The 19,132-nt window shown below is 36.3% G+C and overlaps 1 protein-coding gene across 6 annotated transcripts in view; it reads left to right on the top strand.

The window, feature by feature from the left end:
- LOC149837054 (L-arabinokinase-like) overlaps nucleotides 1–14,464 on the top strand; it is a 97,430-nt gene extending 82,966 nt beyond the window's left edge. For 2 of the 6 annotated variants that reach the window (XR_016431886.1, XR_016431885.1), the window contains 8 exons: nucleotides 5,398–5,441; nucleotides 5,543–5,638; nucleotides 5,723–5,799; nucleotides 7,792–8,010; nucleotides 9,595–9,760; nucleotides 10,300–10,371; nucleotides 11,002–11,195; nucleotides 12,484–12,773. Coding sequence is in view for 3 of the 6 variants with exons in the window: in XM_090005790.1 (XP_089861916.1) it covers nucleotides 5,398–5,441; nucleotides 5,543–5,638; nucleotides 5,723–5,799; nucleotides 7,792–8,010; nucleotides 9,595–9,760; nucleotides 10,300–10,371; nucleotides 10,965–11,195; nucleotides 12,484–12,603 (1,025 nt within the window). In the remaining 3 variants the exon portion in view is untranslated. Of the gene's footprint in view, nucleotides 1–5,397; nucleotides 5,442–5,542; nucleotides 5,639–5,722; nucleotides 5,800–7,791; nucleotides 8,011–9,594; nucleotides 9,761–10,299; nucleotides 10,372–10,935; nucleotides 11,196–12,483; nucleotides 12,774–14,281 lie in introns of those variants that run through there. The other 4 variants (XM_090005790.1, XM_090005789.1, XR_016431884.1 and 1 more) reach the window with 3 other exon arrangements.
- Nucleotides 14,465–19,132: the final 4,668 nt, after the last annotated feature.

Below are 19,132 nucleotides of genomic sequence, written 5' to 3'. Positions count from 1 at the left end.
CTTTGTCCACGTCCACCAGAACCAGTCAATATGCTTTGAGAAGTCCTAATCGATCCTTGGAATGCAGATGAAGACGCAGGAGACTCAAGCCTTCAAAATCGAGAAAAGCTCTGATACCATGTTGAATCCAGCTATGTTTTCTAGCAAGACTTAGAGAGAGAAATCGTAATCCCATATTAGGGTTAATCTCTTCTTAAATAGAGATTAACCATGAGCACCAAATTACAGAAAGACCCATACCAAATAGAAATTAATACGAAAGCCCACAAGACCCTTATAAACATGTCTCAACAATATACATGGGCTATGGCTATCTATTTATACGCTGCATGCCAGACCCACACAGTGCAACTCTCTTATTATTTGAAGTCTCGTTCATAAGATCATATGCAACAGCCGATGTTATATATTTAGCATTGCAATATTGTGTCTTGTAGAGACATTTGTTTGAGATTCCTTTTGCAGTATTGCTGGTTATGACTCAATTGTCACCATACAACACTTGAGAATCTTCTTCAGTATGCAGTGTTAACAAACTTGAGCTAACGACTCCAATATAGGGTTTGATTTTCGACCACTAATTAGGATCTGATCCACCCTGCATGTATGATCAAATAGATTAGATCTGATATCGTGTTCCATTACTTATTACACTATCTCAGTGAGCTGGTCTTCAAAGTCCAATTTTAATTTTGTTTTCTCCTTTTGAGAATACACTTGGTAGATTAATGTGAAACCAATAAATGGATGATTTTATAACATTATGACGTTACTAAAAGTTAACCATGCATTTTTTTTAACATCCAAAACACGATTTCTGTTTTAAAACCATAGCACACTAGATCGGTGACTCATCAAATATACATACGTATATATATACATACGTATATATATATATATATATATATATATATATATATATATCAGCACATATATACATATATGTGCATGTACATATACATATATATATATATATATATATATGTATGTATCCCCAAAATAAATTTTGAAAAGAAAATACATAAATCTTAGCCATGGATCTTAGAGTAAATATTCAGATTTACTCTATTCCCATGGATTTTCACTAAAACATTGCCTGAAATACAAATTGATGCTTTTTTTATCATCCGAAACAAGAGAGAAACCCGTACCTTTACCGTAGATCAAAAAAGAACAAGAAAACAATGGTGGAAACGACGGATGATCGGAGAAGAAGCCTTCCTCTTCCTCTTCCTCTTCCTCTTCCTCTTCCTCTTCCTCTTCCTCTCTTCTCCTCTCCTTTTCTCTCTTTCTCTCTCTTTTTTCTTCTCTTTCTCTTTCTTCCCCCTTTTTTTGATCTATTTATAGAACTCTAGATGGGCTGGAGAAGAGAGTGCAGCCCTAGCTGGAACTCTCTTATCTCTTAGAGTTTCGAAAATTTTGAAACTCTCCAAGTGTTGACTTTTCAAAGTTGAGTATTTTTTTTTAAATCTTTCTTAAAGCTTCTAAGCCATGAACAAGGGTTCTATAAAGAGTCCTAAACTCTCTAAAAATAAATCTCGGAATTAATTAAAATTAATTAATTAATTAATTATTATTTATTATTTATTATTTATTAATAAATAAATATCTAAAAGTTTCCAAAAATCATATTATTGAACTAGAACACTTCTAAAGTGATTTTATATGGGTTTAAGGGCTCTACTTAGAGTCCTAAACAATTGTCAAATTAAATTTTTGGAATTACATTGATTATTTATTTATTTATTTATTCAATATTAAATAATAAATAAATTTCCATAAGCTTCCAAAAATTATCAAATTAACTTGGGAGGCTTCTTAACATTAATTAACTTAAATTTAAAAGTTTCTAATGAATTTAAAGTTGGAAAAATCGTTGGGCATGGATTTGGATTTGGATTTGGATCCAAGATCCAAATCCATCTCAAAAATCCAAATGGGTCTTGAGCTGGATCAAATCCAGATTAATATGGGTCTTGGATAAAGTCCAAATCCATATTAATATGGATCAAATCCATCCGATCCAAGTTCGGATCTGAACTGACAAACTACTTAATCTTTTAAAAAATGTGTTTTTCGGGCCAACCGTAGCTCGAATCAAGGAAAATAAAATATCGTTGCGCTCATAATTTCGAGATGCATCTGACGATATATAACTCGAATTTCGCGTTCAAAATTCGCCTGAATTTTGCCCGAATTTAAAGGTCAAAATTCATTTTTTTTCTCACATTTCGATTGGCTCTTTTAGGCCTTGACAATAAGACCTAGGCCATTCCAATATTCCAAAGCATCGGCCTAAAATCGAGAATCAAACGATTTTTCTTCTATACTTAGCCAAATTTTTTGAAAATTTCGAATTTAACTAATTGTGAAAATATGCGATATTACACGACAACTTGGCTTTGATACCAAAATGATGCAGGGTCGGCGACGAAGCTGGTCCACAATCCAAGATTCAAATGGATCTCAAACACGCGAAAACAAATATTTTGACGAACAAGTCCAACTCGCGGGAGTCGAACAGAACGGTTTGGTGCTATTTGAGTTCAACGGATTTTAGACCCAAAAGTTGGAATTAAAATCCTAGCAGATCCGGAACAGAGGGGTTCACATAGGACAAAGCTCGTTTGATAGAGTTCTGGTTGGAACTCACAGACAGGACAGACAGGTTGCCGGACGTCCAGCCGATGGACAGTCTGTCAACTTCGGAAGGGTTTTCGAACCCTCAAACTACTGAGTTTAGAAAAACTCAAAACATGAAAGTTGTGCGGGAATGGTCTCAGCTTTTCAATTAACCAAAATTTGGAATTTTTGGGTAAAATCAAAGGGAGTTATGCCCAAAATACGTTGATGTGTTTTATGTTTTAATACATACGAGATAACGACTAAGTTATTTGACATACAATAAAAAAAGCTAACTTTTGAAACAGTAATGGATAATTCACTAATTTGCCAAATCATGAAGGTTGTTAATTCAGATGTTATGTTTCCAAAACATCAAAGAAATCGACAAACGAAACAATATGGATCAAGTTATGATTCAACCACCAGACTCAGACAGGAAATGTATTCAGCAGTTCAATAATTTCGTTCACATTCGGACAACAGAAATTGCCAGTCTTTTTAGACGATTCACGAAACGGATTCAGAAAAAATGATAAACATGAAAGTTATAGAGTCGAACGTTAGCTTTCCAACAAGCTAAAATTCGTAATTTTCTGTTCAGCCGTTTAGGAGAACAGAGCACATTACCGAACTCTGTCAGAGGACTTGGTCACTCTTTACCGCCTGTTACACAATCCCAAAAATATATTACGATTTCTATTAGAATCAAATTTAGGTGTTGTAAGAGTTCAACCTGCAAGCAAACCACTTCTCGGATTCTTTTACCTCGAATGAAATCTCTTTTCCCCTGACTCCAATCTCCGGTTAAAAACAGAAATAAATGAAACAAGTTGCTTAATACTCGAAATAACAAGAGACGACCAATACTTTCAAACTTCAGTTAAGCAATAATAAGTACAACAATCATTCAGTCATATTAACACGATTTCAGACCTACGATCAAGCACAATAGAGTATCATTCATGAGATTTCAGGAATTGGCACTAAAGAGGTGCAGGAAACAATTATCTGTAGGCGTTGCCACCTAATGTCTTTCACTAAGATGAGAAACAACAAGGGAGTAGTGGGTTCAGCAGCAACGCAACACAACAAGGTTCTCAAACTTGGTTCAACTGCTGAAATTTAAGGGGCACAAAAGAGAGCAGGTTCTCTCATTGGCCACGTGAGAGGCAGCTTCCCTTGAGGCCAATGAGAGAGCTTATTTCAAACAAGTCTCAGCTCTCATTGCACCTCAAGTTGGCCCAATGGCACAACACCCTTTTGAATTAATTGGACCAGCTGGGCGGCACTTCAATCACGCCCAATGAGGATGGGCTGATGTGGCTGGTCAAGGGAAGCTTAGAATTTCATTAACCCAGGTCCATATTGGTCCAATTCTAAGGCACCAATATGGATCCAGATGGTGGTATTGGATCTTGTTACAAGATCCAATACTTAAACTGGATCTTTACACACATATTACTTTGGATCCAACATAAAAGTTGTAAAAATGAAAATAAAACTACCCAATTACCCTGTACACCCTCTAGTGCCACAAAAATATCCTACAGGGCACTAGAACTATCCAGATCCGTAGAATTCGACACCTAAAAATAAAAAAGAAAAAGAAATATCTAATATGATTCCTTAATTTGATAAAATGGAATTGAAAATAAAAATGCAATTTTTGAGAAGGTAAAAGCAAAAATCTCAGAAATTGAAATACGACAATCATAATGGATTTTGTTTCTCGGAGATCCAATTGGACTCGAATAGTCCTACATGTCATTGGATCTGCAAGATATCGCATCGTGGATCGGGTCTAGTGAGTTGGATTTGGATCCAACTCATCTTTACTGAATTGATGATCCGGATGCTCTGCATCACTTTCTCTATATGTATGGGATCTCTCGCATATTGTAATGCTTCTCTTAAGCATTTTATGTTAATGAAATAATTTATTTTTATGTGCTTGTTGCCCTTTAGTGACTTGTGCTTGTGCTATATTTCTTGTGAACTTGTTTCTTGCCCATAGCGGCTTCTTGTATTTGTGCACACTTGTGTGACTTTATACCCTTTAGAGGCATCTATTTGTACACTCCTTTGGTTCATTACAATAATATGCCTCATCACATTGAAATTAATTATCCTCAAGTCAAATGCTGTTTATTGTGAATTTTAGATAATAATCCAAAAATTGCCATCAAACCATAAACACATTGATTTCACCCATCTTTATATGATCTCTTTTCTCTATAATTAATCAGTATGTATGTCATATTATATTATTGAAACTGGCCTGCAAGCTGAAAAATGGGGGAATATGTAAAGGGAGATGCAACCTTAGGTTAGAACTGGGCAAGGAGAGGGCTATTGTGACCATAACATATTTTTCTCGAACCACACCACTAGGTCACTCAAACCTGACTCAGTCGTCAGTTACCTATTGGATTTGATCCTAATATGTTTGTCTCAAACAAGGGCCCAGCCATGTCAGATCATTGACATTTTGACGATTATACATTAGTTGTAATTGTTAAAAATTTCATTATTGTCACTATGTTATATGTCATTGTCTCTGGTGGAGATGGAAGTATCCATCTGTATTCTTCATATATTAGTTTAACTTTGATTATGTTGACTAGATGGGTTAGTTATCTTTTGTTCATTCTCCCTCTCTATTATGTACTTTTTTATGCCATAAGACAAATAGCCTCTTTCTTTTTCCTGGTGATCTTTTAAGTAGTTCATATGTAGTTAGGTGACTGATTTTGCATTTCCGTTTGTTGTCAGGATTGCATATTGCACCAAGGGATCTTGCACTTCTATGTCAGAAGGCAAGGACATAATCTAGTCTTTCAAGATGGACTTCATTTTAGTTGATAATATTGGAGTGCATGTTGAAAATGATTTAATTTATTATGAAAAACTTGTACAGGTGGAGAACCATGTTGTTGGTGCTCCATGTGGGGTGATGGACCAAATGACATCAGCTTGCGGTGAAGCCAACAAACTTTTGGCCATGGTTTGCCAGGTATGTCGAATTTCTGAACATTGTATTTCAATATTTCACTAGCACTGTACAACGGGAAGTTACTTTAGGTGCATTTATGTGCAGCCTGCTGAAGTGAAAGAACTTGTCAATATTCCTACTCATATACGTTTCTGGGGTATTGATTCAGGAATACGTCACAGGTATGAAACAACACTGCTGCTGTTTAAGCAACATTTGTTTTGTTATAGCTAGGTGTGTATGTTAGTGAATCTGTTATGTTTCATGCAGTATCTTTTTTGGTGTAAAATAGTAATAGATATATGTTTATAGTTTTTTATATGTAATGAGTGAATATGTTAGGTTTCATTGTGTTTACATGTCAGTGGATCAGGTTTGGGTCAAATATCAGACTGAATTCATATCTGATTAGTCCAATCGGTAGAGCAACCATCTGATTAATAATTGGATTAGCTTTTCATCCCAATCTGATGGATAATCTGATCCAATTACATTTAAAATATATCTGATTAGCTACTAGGATCTGGATTCAGTGTAACCTTTTGCCCATCTGTCTTCATTTCCAAATCCAAATCCAATTGAGCATGAATTTTTATGAGTGGATGTTTGAGTGTCAATAAAAAAGCATGAATTCATTTATTCATTAAAAGATTTGGGTGAATTTAGATGTTCAGTAAAAAATATGAATTTATTTATTGAAATCCTTAAAGTTTTATGGCATGATTTTGTAGTAAGTTTAAATTTATAATTTTTTGACATAATGTGAAGGAAAAAAGAAGCCATAAAAAGTGCGTGTGGGTAGCCAGTGGGGAAAAGAAAAGATGGAGAAACAATTACTTGGTTTAAATGATTTTTTTATTCATTCACAAAAGATCATGATAGTGTTTGCCAAATTTGTCCTTGGAAATTAAAAAATCATGATAATTATATGACTTTTGTGCATATTTATGATTTTATTTACAATAAGCACATAAACAAGCAAACATTATGGGTGTGTTTGCATCACGGGACAAACACTCTGCGGACAGGACAGACGGAATTTGTCCCAAACTCGTCAGTCACACCCCTGGTGGTGTGTCTTGCACAGATGTTTTATAAAGCGTTGTCCTGAATGTGCTTTGTCCTGTCCTGGATGCAGTGCACCACCCGTATCAAATGCAGGACAGCACTCAGTCTGTCCCCACACTGTTGCCTCCTGCGTATCAAACATGTTCTATATTTAATTGTTTGTGATTCCATAATTCTACTGTGTACAACTAAGATGCAATGTCATAAATGTCTTAGATCAAGCATTAAAAAAAGTAAAGAAGTCCAAATATTGGTCCAAAAATCGGCATCATATGCAATGAGCTATCTATAAGACAAAAAGAAAGAGCATTGTTTCTTGACCATCATCTTTGACGTGAACCACCATTTGATTCCATCTTTTTCCTCATTGTAGATACCTTCATATTTCATTACTTCTGAATGCACATCTTTGCTTTCACTTAGATGTATGGCTTTTCCCTTTCTCTTCCTCCCTTCTTTCCTCCTTTTAAGTAGGTTTACATGCTCGGACCCTCATGTTGCTTTATCTTGTGGGTTCACTTGTCATAAACCTATGGAATTAACTGCTTGTCATTCTCTTGTATTTACTCGAACACATTCTCATAATTTGTTGCCATGTTGCAAAAACTCGGTTATTTAGCTTGTTGTGCATAAGGTGGTGGTGCTTCTTCATGAGAGTCCATAATTTAGGAACAGAATTATAAATTTGTGAGTTATAAAGTTAATCTAGAGCTACAAAATTTAAACATATCGGAAGAATGTTACCACTAGATTGTGTTGTCTTCCTGATGCTAATCACTTCATCAAATCCAGACCTATGGCAGCACTATAAGCAAGGATCTATTTAAACAAACAATAATATATTGATGGAAGCAATAAACTATCAATTCCATTAAACATGATAAAAAAAATTAAATCAATCACGAACAATAAAAGAATTATGTGTTTCATTATACTCTTTCATCCTTCTTGATTATGGATTAATGGTAGTGTATCATAGAATCTTGCCGATATTCAGTTGTGTGCGATGTTTCCATAGTTTCTGGTTGGAGGTGCAATTTTGACATATAGTAAATTCATAAGTTTTTTTCCTTATTTCTCTTAATGATAGTCAACTTCAATTGCAGCATTGGTGGAGCTGATTATGGATCTGTCAGAATTGGTGCCTTTTTGGGTCGGAGGATTATAAAGTCGGAGGCATCTGAACTGTTTTCTGGTTCACTTCAAATTTCTAATGCTGACCAGCAGGTAGATGGTCTGAATGCTGATGAATATGAAGAACATGGGGTAGAGTTGCTTGAAGCTGAAGCTTCGCTTGACTACCTGTGCAATCTTTCTCCCCACAGGTACTGCAACTACTCTCTTCTTCCACCCTTAAAAACAATTGATGTAGTTGGACATAGTTGGGAAACTCGCTGAATCAAGTCGGTAACTTGTTGAGCCAAACCGTGTTGGACACAAAACGAGCAAAGGGTTCACATATAACTTTTTTCTTACCAATCTTTATTGAGACGTCATATGCTGAAGTCTGGGTTGGATCGTGGATCCAAGATCCAATCTTATTGTATTGCTGTGTTACCCATATTGTTTGTTTACCTTATTACCCTTCTTGTACAGTATTCTTTTAATTGTTAACAGGGGTATTTCTATCTTGTAAGATACTGTATACTTTAATATAAAAGATGATGAGGAATAGGGAACGACCTATATTGGGGAATCGTGCAAGTGTCAGCCCCTATTTGCTGGAGAGCAGATCCTGTCAAACACTGGGTGAGATCAGCAATCTCACCCAGCGTGTACAACCACAAGCCCCACCCCTCTGTACTGTAGCTCATACAAGTGGGACCCACAGAGGGGTGGGGTTTGTAGTTGTAAACGCTGTGTGAGATGTTTGACTCTGCCGATTTCCAATTTTACCTTAAACAGGGCGAGTCAGGTTTTTCTTTTTCTAGGATTTTAGGAAGAGGAAACCCAATTCCTTGTCATTTTTATTTGCTTTTTTGGCGACTGAGAGAGTTTGCGAGTGAGCAAGGGTGGCCTGGAGAGCCAAGAGTGCCGAAAAATGGCATCTGCCTGCCATGAGCTGCGAGTAATGAAAGGTTGCATAAAGCTGACAAGTGATTTTATTAAACAGGAGCTTCTCTGAAGCCTGCAAGATGCAGTTCGTTTTTGAGTTCTTCTCCCTTCCTTTTTTATCGCCCCAATTGCTCCTTATAGGTCTGGCTTCCTTTTCCTTCTGCTGGGGATGGGTTTGTTGAGATTGAAGTAGAAAAATGAGAGATTGGAGAGTAGATTAAAGACAGAGGTGAGGAAGGAAAGGAAAATAAATCAAAAGATCTAATTTTCTAGCTGAGGCCTAAAATATGGGGAAATTGGGAAAAAGAAGATGAAAGTTTTTTGTGTAAAATAAGAAGACAGGGTGGGAGGGCTAATTTTTCTCTAATATTTTTATTTGTAATATTTTCCATGCTAATTGTATTCCTTGGTCTTATCTATATCTTCTTTTGATATTTTAAATGTTTTTTCGATTTTATTAATATTTTAAAAATACTATTATATAAAAGAAAATCCCAAGTCATTTGATTTATACAAGTTGACTCGTTGAGTCATGAGTTTCAGGTCAACCGATTCTTGCCTGAGTTGCTGGGTTTGACAACTATGAGTTTGGAACTATTGAGGTGTTATGCTTGATGGTGATGGGATTGGGAGTTTGTTTTTGTGATTGCCATTGTTCTTTACCATTCATGATTTATATAAAGGAAGATAACAGGAGACATGATGTAAAATGCTTTACTTATTAATGTAAATATGTTTCCTATTGCTTAGGAGTTCTCGAGCAAGTATAGTACATACAGCATCAGTTTCAGTAAAGAATATATGTAAAATTGGCTGCAATCCTTTTTCATGACCTGTTAGGTATTCCATTGCAGATATGAAGCTGTTTATGCACTGAAAGTTCCTGAATTTATGCTCGGTGAGTCATTCTTGAAGAAATACATCGATCACTGTGACTCTGTGACAACAATTGATCCTAAGCGCCAATATGGAGTGAGAGCACCCACTAGCCATCCAATTTATGAAAATTTCCGTGTAAATGTAAGTTGCAATTATCCTAAAAGGTCTACATCTTTTGAGAGAGAGAGAGAGAGAGAGAGAGAGAGAGATTGGTCATTGGTCAAAGGTGTTTCCAAATTGGTTATCAGTGAGTACATGTGAGGTGAAAATTTCTCCTAATGAAATAGCCACACACATTGCTGTATTCTAGGTGCTGTTGACAGAAACATTGAACAGATCTGTAGGATGCACTGATAGTGGTACATGTATTTCTTTACACGTGTGATTTAAATGCAAAAAAGATGGCCCAGATAGTGTCTGCATGATTCAATAACCCAGACTGATTTTAGGTACCAACAACTATAGCTTCAATCTACTTACGAATGTCAAGATTGATGGCTCCATACATACTAGTATATGAAGAAAATATTTTCCTTTCAGCTTCTGTTGCATCTGTATGTGCAGTCTTTTTATAATTAATGTACTTGACTCATGCAATTTCTTTATTATTGCATCAATTTCTACATTGATGCATTAATTCTCAAGACTGACTTGGTTCTGGTTGATCTTCTGATGCCAAGGCATTTAAAGCATTATTAACAGCTTCTGCAACTGACGAACAGCTTTCTGCTCTGGGAGAATTGTTGTATCAGGTAAATACTTTTGAGATGTACAAGCTGACAATTGTAGTTTCAAGTGCCATAGAAGACAAATGTTTCTATGATTTGCTTGACAAATGAAAAAGTCAATATGGGATTATGCTTGAAGGTTTGCTTTACTTTTGTCATTTATGTTGGAATCATTAGTGTTCATGAGTTTCAACTTGTTTTGAGCCATTGGCATCGCTGTGATTTGAGTAAAGTTATCTCAACTTGTTTGCACTTAATGCCTAAGTCAATTACTTAGGCAACAGCAATTTGGTTTGGGCATTTATCCATGATGCTTCAAATGGTTTTGGCATTTCTCTTTCTCTTCTTTTTCCTACTCTTTTCTTCTTTTGTTTGAAGAACTCCCTGCTCTATTCCCATAATTATAAAAATTGAGTGTCTTATCATTCATTCCTATGCTAGAAATCAGTTAAGCCTTGCAATCTGTTGATTCCCGAGTCACTCCCAACCACCTGAGTAACATTTGGTCTGCCATTTAAAAGTAACTCATTTCACTGGAGATTTGGAAACTAGTATCCTTCTATTCTAAAGTATTCATGAAAAATGCAGTGCAAACATTTTGTCTGGGATTCTTGCAGTGTCATTATAGTTATAATGCATGTGGGCTCGGATCAGACGGAACAGATAGGCTTGTTAAGCTAGTTCAGGAGATGCAACACAGGAAGAGATCATCTAGAGGCGAAAGTGGCACATCATCTAGAGGCGAAAGTGGCACATTGTTTGGTGCAAAGATAACTGGAGGTGGATCAGGGGGGTCAGTCTGTGTGATCGGGCGGAACTGCGTGCGCAGTAGTGAAGAAATTATAGAGGTACCGAATTCTTTCTTGCATGATTCATTAAGGAGAGAACATGCATGTTTGTTTCTGGTTGGTTTGATGGCCAAAAATTCAGATCCATGTCCTCAACAGAAAAGTAGGTTGGTGTAGCTTGTTTTTTTTTTCAGTCACAAGTATCAGAGAAATTTTGTGGATATCACATTTTAAAAGGTTTTTGTAAAGTGAAAATATTTTTATAGTTTTTAAGTGTTGCTTCATGATATGTTCAAGAATCTGGTTTTTGAACAGAAAAGTAGGTTGCTATAACTCATTTCCCTAAGAAAATGACATTTTTAATTCTCCAAAACCTCTCACCAAGATATTGAAAAGATTGATTGATGACTTAACATTTCATTCAAGTGCCAGAGATTTGGGTCAGTTGTTATTTACTAGAGAATTAGAAACTCACACATCTGTTTATGAATTTTGTGTATGCTAGTGGGGTTTAATGATATAGCTGGATGGTAAGGTTGTGTTATGATAAATGAGGGGCCTCGGGTTCGATTACCGCAGGGGTTATCCCCCATCTTGCCTATTCTAAAAAACTAGATAAATGGCATGTATGTACCTTATATATGGCAAATTTATGTTTAAATGCCTCAGGTTTCAAATATTTAAAATAAATGCTCAGATGACCACTTGAGTTACTTTCTATTCACTTAACTAGTTCACTCTTAAAATGATGACTTTAACCTTTTCTTGGTTAGACAAGATGGTGGTTTTTTTGGTATTTTGGGAAGTTGATACATGGAGATTGTAAAAGGAATTTTTCTGTGGAGGGAATAGCCATTGTACTCCTCTTTTGCATCCAGGAAGGAGAGAGAGAGAGAGAGAGAGAGAGAGAGGTAATTTTAAAGGTAAAAGTAACTCAGGCAGTTATATGAGCTGCTTCTTACAAAGTTATGCATTTAAGTATTTCAAACTTGAGGTGCCTAAATGTAAATTTGCCTATTTTTGGTGCCTACATGTAAATTACTTCAAAAAAATTGTACCCTCAAGTGAGCATGCTTTAACTCTTTGAGTGAAGTGCTGTTCAAGGCACGTGCTAGAAGACAATGTCATTAAACGTGCTCCTATGCCTTCAATAGAAGGCCAAAATTTAATCAAATGAATCCATTTCTGTTTTTCACTAGACATACATCGTACGATTAGTTATTGTAAATACTAATGATGGTTTATTTGGCAATAGTCCAATACTGACAGCAGTTCTAAGCACTGAAATTGCTTCATTGTTTAGTTTAGCACGGCATGTCCAGCTAAAGTTTATTCTTATGTTTATCAGATACAACAAAGATACAAAGCTGCTACAGGATACCTGCCTTTTATTTTTGAGGGGTCATCCCCAGGAGCTGGGAAATTCGGATACTTGAGATTGAGGCGAAGAATGAATTTAGTTAGTTGAGGGCATGACAATCTTTATCCCTGCACTAGGAATTGTGTAGGTGTTCATACATTGTTTTATTTAATAAAGCATCTTGTATATATGGATGAGCCAAAGATTTAGAATTGGTGATATCTTATGCCCGTGGTCCTTAATAATTCAAAATTATTATATCATGTTTCTTCATGAAAGAGTACCTTGCCAAAAACCTGGATTGCCCATCTTGATGCATGAAGGTTCAGATAATGAGTTTGTGCAACGTGATCATGGTTTGCCATGTAATCATACCCATTTATATTACATTCATTTAGGTAATATAATATGTGAATTTTCATTACTATATAATTCCTGGTCTCTAAATTTTTATATGCTTGTGCATGGATTGTGTTGAATGCTGCTATTTGATGGTTAAACAGAAAGCAGTTAATTATTTCTCAACAAAAATCTGATTGTGGAACTGTTTCGTAAGTTTCCTGTAATGTTGCAAAATGTAGTAATTCATTTCAATTGTAAGTTAGTTATTGTAGTTGCCAAATGTGGTATCAAATAACTATGATTGTATAGCATGCTCATTTGTATTTTGTTACATTTAGGGGGTGTTTGGTTGGGCCGTTGAGTGAGATGTTGATTTTAGACAAAAATGTGTGAAATGTATGTGCCATGTTTTGCATGTTTACTCGTTTTTCTAAGCTTTTGCCAACTTATATATTGGTGAATTGGTATGTGTTTCGATGGTAAAACATGGATGAGATGAAAATAGTTTTTATACATATTATCGAAAATGTATTATTCAAAACTCCTTTCTCCACAAATAAACCATCATTAGTATTTATGAAGAAGCACGTCATAACAATTCCTAGTTTTTTGTCAATTGATATGCTTAATATTTTTTTCTCTAGTCCCCGTAGATCTTCATTCATTGACTTTGAAAATGATTCTGCGAAAACTATTTCTATTGTTTGGAAGTGTAAGGCCCATTTGCTGCTATACATTTTTTTCAACATCTAAAATCTTGAAATGATTTCAACTTGAATTTAAGGGCACGTTTGCCTTCATTTTTCTTGGGTGTATATGAATGCAATGTGTAAATAAGACATTTACACCTGAAAATAAGGACATGATTCCAATTCACAGGGTTGCCCACGTGAAATGGAATCACACTAGATACATGTAAATGAAGCTGATTTAATTCAAAAACCATTTTCACGTCTGCAACTGGTGTGAAATGGAAATCGTTGATATATTGCAAATTTTCACATGTTTGCAAAAGATTAAGAAGCATACCAAATGTGAATCGGTCTCACAATTATGAAAATCCGTTTCACATTTGGGGCCAAGCAAGCGTGTAAGCCTTGGCAACTTTATTGCCATATACAAATTTGAGTAACTTCCTTAAGCAGAAAATCATGATGTGTTCAAAATAAGGACTAATTTTGGAACAGTGTGATATTTACACTTTATTTTTATATTTGTCTTCATGTTTCCATTTTTTTTTACTTTTAATTTCTATAATCGTATATTTGATAGATTTTTCCCTCACAGAGAAACCCGGATACCAATCTAATTGTAACATTAATGGTCCCAACATACATCCTGGTAGCTTCAACTTTATATTTTTTTTCTGCAAGGTCTCACTTTTAATTTATATATCATCCTTTTTTATTTTCGAGAGCTTCATATCCATGGTTTGTGATTGCAGAGTTTAGAGTTTTTCTCTTTGATGCTCGCCAACTCTTGGTGAACAGGATTGACGTCGAATGTAGGCCATTTTAAGTGGGTCTGGTTCACTGGATGTCTGTTTGAATGTACATTCTGACAGGTCCGATTGGTGATGCCAAACAAAGAACTGGTATGTTGGAGAAGTGTATTTTTCCTGTAATAAGATGACGGGCTATTGGGGTTTGATTCTCGCGGGCGTTATTCTCCTTGCGGAAGCCGAAGCGCCCTGGGGTCAAGGGGTGCTCCCGGGTTTACAACCCTCTGGGGTGGTTTTCCCGTTCCTATATGAAAAAAGAAAATCCTTTGTTGAAAATCCACCTGACATGACCAGGTAAGCATGAACAAGCTTTTCACAAATCCCATGACTCGGTTAATAAGTCTTTAGTAGACATGTCGCCTTGCATTTTGCTACTAACCAATGCCTGTCTATCCTGTCCAGCCAAGGAATCACGATGAATTGAATTTTAGGGTATGTAATTTGATTCCATCCCCTTATGTAAAATCATTACTAATGGAGATATAAAAAGGGTTTATATTTGGTAATAATGAAGGTACGGAACTAATGAGCTAGAAACGACAGATGCAAACCGTATCAGCTCAATCTGACCACAGATGTGTTTACTAAGGATCGGACCTTGGATCTTGCGTCTTTTTTTTTTTATGTAAAAACACGATATTTTGGGTTGTGAAATTTGAGTACACTGTGGGCTCTTGATTTTTAAAGCCCTTGAAAACTTGCCTACATGTCACAATCACATGATTTAAAGCCCATCTCCTAGTAGACAAATATTGGAAATCACATCCATAAGGTCTGATCTACAACAAAAAAATATATATATAACAAATATGAAATAAAGATGATTTCTACTCACTAGTTCCGTACCTTCTTTTAATTTATCAGCATAAATTCTTATCAAAGATATAGTAATGAGATCCTTTATTCGTTGTTAACCTAGACTGAGCTATAATGGAAACCAAATGCTGGTTAGTCTTTTTATTTAATATTTATTTAATTGAGGATAGAAACCACCGACCCAATTTGAGAGGTGCAATGTCGAGTCTTGTTCCAGCCAATGTTGTCAAAATCGGTCTGAATGGCTCAAAGACGATTCAAAAAGGGCAGGTTCAATTCATTTTTTTAATATTTTTTAAAGAGATTAAAAAAAAAGTAATCCTTTTTAGTTTTTAATGACACGTGTCATCTAATGATAAAAAAAGGACCGATCAATTTGATTTGATTTTTTATTTTTTATTTTAAGAAACCGATTTCAACATTGGTTCCAGCGCCTTCGGTGTAAAACTCCATTGGCATTATCCCCTCTGCTCATTGGGAAAATTTTTTCTTATGCTTCGACTTCCATGGGATGCATCCCTGGGTTTCAAACTCGAGATGTCCCTTTGTCTCAAAACAAATTGAGCCAACCCGCATGGTCTGAGAGGTTAGGATATGAAGAAAGATAATATAGGAGCGAGTCTTGTGCATCATATCCGTTAGAATACACTGTTTTTGGTGGATACAAACTTCTGCTAATAGATTTTTGGCATTTTGGAGGTGATGTTCTACATATGCATCAATTCTGTCATTCAAAGCAGGTGGAATGTCAATCATCTGGCGTGTTAGCACCGGATGGTTTACTTAAAAACAAATTTCTCAGTTAGGCACTGACCCTGACCTATATATCCAATTAGTTATGCTGCCAAACACGCTATTGTGAGTTTTAAGCTGCCGTACATAAGCCAAGTGGACTTTGAGGATTTTGACTAGAGGGAAAACACAAGAACACAAGCAAACTAAAAACCTATCTTACACGAAATCTCATAGACAAACATAGGTAGCTAGTCATGGAACTAACCTAGTTCTAGTCAGTAACCGAAATTGACAGTAATGTAAGGTTGACACAGTAACACCAACGTACCATACTGGGATGACAGATGGATGTCAATTATTTTGAGACGGGATCAGGTCAGAGTGTCTTCTGCCGGTAATCTTAGGATGTCCTTGATCTTAAGATGAACGGCATCCAAATCTGTACAAATAAGACGCCCATCACTTATTATGTATAAACCCCACTTTTTTTTCCCATGTGATTCGTGTTTTGGGATGGATGGCATCTCAATGCTTTAAAATGAGTGTCTCACAATGAGTCTTAGAGGTGCCTCTGACCTGATCTTCTGTCAATTATTTTTGTGAAATTGTCAACCTGCCATCAGTCATGTCATCCTGATGCACATGTGCACAAGAAGACATTAAAAACATACACAGGCAAAACTGTAGGGTACATGCCTGGAATAACTGTGCATGCATGTCCGGCCACATGGTGGTTCTGAATCTGTAATTCAGAAATAAGACAATGCAATACAAACACATGCATGGATGCAGCTTGTAAGTATGCATTCTTTGGCATGCCAAGGGATAGTACTGTGAATCAAACTGAGATTCATGGGCACTGCCCTATTACATCTCATTGGGAGACACCTCTCTCTCTCTCTCTCTCTCTCTCTCTCTATATATATATATATATATATATATATATGCACAATCAAATGAGATAGGGTCAGGTCAGACCCTCAGAGGTGTCTTGGATGCCGTTCATTAATGTATGGCAACACAAACATAATGGTTCTTAAGCACAAACAATGAACCGCTAAAAACAAGAAAAATGGTGGTGTTGGGGGGCATCCAAAGCACCTCTAACGATATTATCATCGTTAGTGCATCAAGCCAAAATTCTTGCCACCGACAGGTGTAAAAGCTTCATAATAAAAAAAAGGAAAGGTCATGCCTAAAAGAAGATATGACATTTTTGCTTGTATCTTGCTATGAGAATAAGTTTAAATGAAGGAGTTCATTTTGATTCTTAGCTACGAAGCTAAACCATGTAGGTCAGGTGGGACCAAGTTGGCCATTTTATGTTTATAATGTCAAAGTGTACAGCTCGGTGGTCTTTCTTTTCTTTCTCAATTCTGGGCATTGCCTCAACTTTTCAACCTTACCAAACCCATCCAAGTGGTAAGCCAAGGTGTTTAATGGCCTCAAATGGTCGATGAGTGTAACACGTCTCCTTTTCAAAGCATTAACTTTTGTCATCCAATCATGTGAATGGTTTAGAGGATTGGACAAAGCATTCAAACAGACATTCCATGTGGGAAGATGAAAAACGCCATTAATGAGAAAAGACAAGTAGAGGAGATGGGCCCACATCATCAGCTCCCCCAAATCCAAGTGATTTATAGCAGTGGTGGGGTAACGGGCCGGGCGGTCTGATGGGTCAAGCGGATTCGGCCAGACATGAATCGGGTTTGGGTCAAGGTTTTAGGTTTCGGGTCCTTTAGTTATCGAGCAGAAACTTGACTTTATATATGTGGGTTAGGCCCGGGCTGGCTTGATGGGTTTGTGCTATCTATTAATTTTTTTAATAATATAAAATTTAAAAAATTAACTTTTTTTTATTTTTACTTAAATAAACCAGCCCAGGCACATAGACCTAGCGATGTAGGATCAGCCTGTCATAGTAGTAACGGTCTCTGTCCATGTCGGTATAAAACTCTGAGGGCTTACCTTTCAACCTTAAGGAGTCGCCAAGCTTCGACTTACACAGGAGGGTGAAACCCATGGAATTTGAACCTAGACTTCTCGTCAAACAGTCTAGGCCCCATCCCACTACACCAAACCCTTTGGGTCTAAGAAATTAACTAGTTGTATAGTAACTTGGTAACTATTACTATTTACCTAATTAGTTGAATTAATTTTATAAAAATTAGAAAGATAATTAATTGAGTACATGTAAATTGGTTAATTATTACTATAATTTTATAAGAATTAATTTATTGATTTTATTGAAAAATAACCTACAAATGGGTTTGAGCCGGATCAAGCTGGACTCAAACCGCTTCACATTGGCCCATTGAGTCAATGAGCCGAGTCATGGGCTGCTCTTCAAACCCGAGTTCGTAAAGAGCTGGGCCAAAACCCGGCCCATTCGTAAATGGGCTGGGCCGGCCCTATGCCCACCCCTAATTTATAGGGCCCCACATATAGGGCCTGTAAGTGCATTGTGGGCCTTGGCCTTCCAGTGGCTCCAGTGAACTTGGTCTGGAGGATACTACTACTAGCCAAGTCTGACCTGGATGTGAAAATGGCATTTTTGACAAGGGTTTGTCACCATTTGGCTTTCTCACTCCTCTTTCCTTGCTTTTCATGCTGGTACAGATAGGCTGTACCAAATGGTTTTTAATCATCCCTATCTTCTTAGTTGTTTTGTTTTGATCAAATCGGACTCCACAGATGTGATCTACATCATTCGAAGACCAACATTTAAATTATCTAGTTGTGTGCAGCATATTTTGGCAATTCAAAAATCAACAGTTGACAAAATATAAAATTGTGATTTAAAAAAAAAAATCATAATTTGTCTTTGAAAAAAATACTATCAAATGGTCAATTCTTATTAAATAGGTTACTTTGAATCCATTTATAGGGTCAGATTTAGTCAAAAACAACTTGCATTATAAGATTTAAGAGGGGTATGAAAATGGCAAAGGGGATAAGTACACTGAACTGGAGGCAGGACTGATACAATTTTAACCAAAACGCATTGGACTTTTAGTTTGTGCACTGCACAGGATCAATTCATTCTGACCTGATCCAATCCCAGGTCCAATTGATCCATGTACAACCTTACCTGCAGCAAATAGTTTGATTTGTCCATATGAAATAGATTTTTCACCAGCCGCCCATTATAATTTTCACCAAGTGGGTTGTTGTGCATAGGGTGTCAACCGGTCCAGTTTGGTTCGGACTCAGGTAACCAGATTTTTTGGTATGGTATCG

This window comes from Nuphar pumila, chromosome 5, assembly GCF_984573655.1.
Source record: "Nuphar pumila chromosome 5, dmNupPumi1.hap1.1, whole genome shotgun sequence".
Lineage (NCBI taxonomy): Eukaryota > Viridiplantae > Streptophyta > Magnoliopsida > Nymphaeales > Nymphaeaceae > Nuphar > Nuphar pumila.
This window is presented reverse-complemented; position numbering and strand designations above follow the sequence as displayed.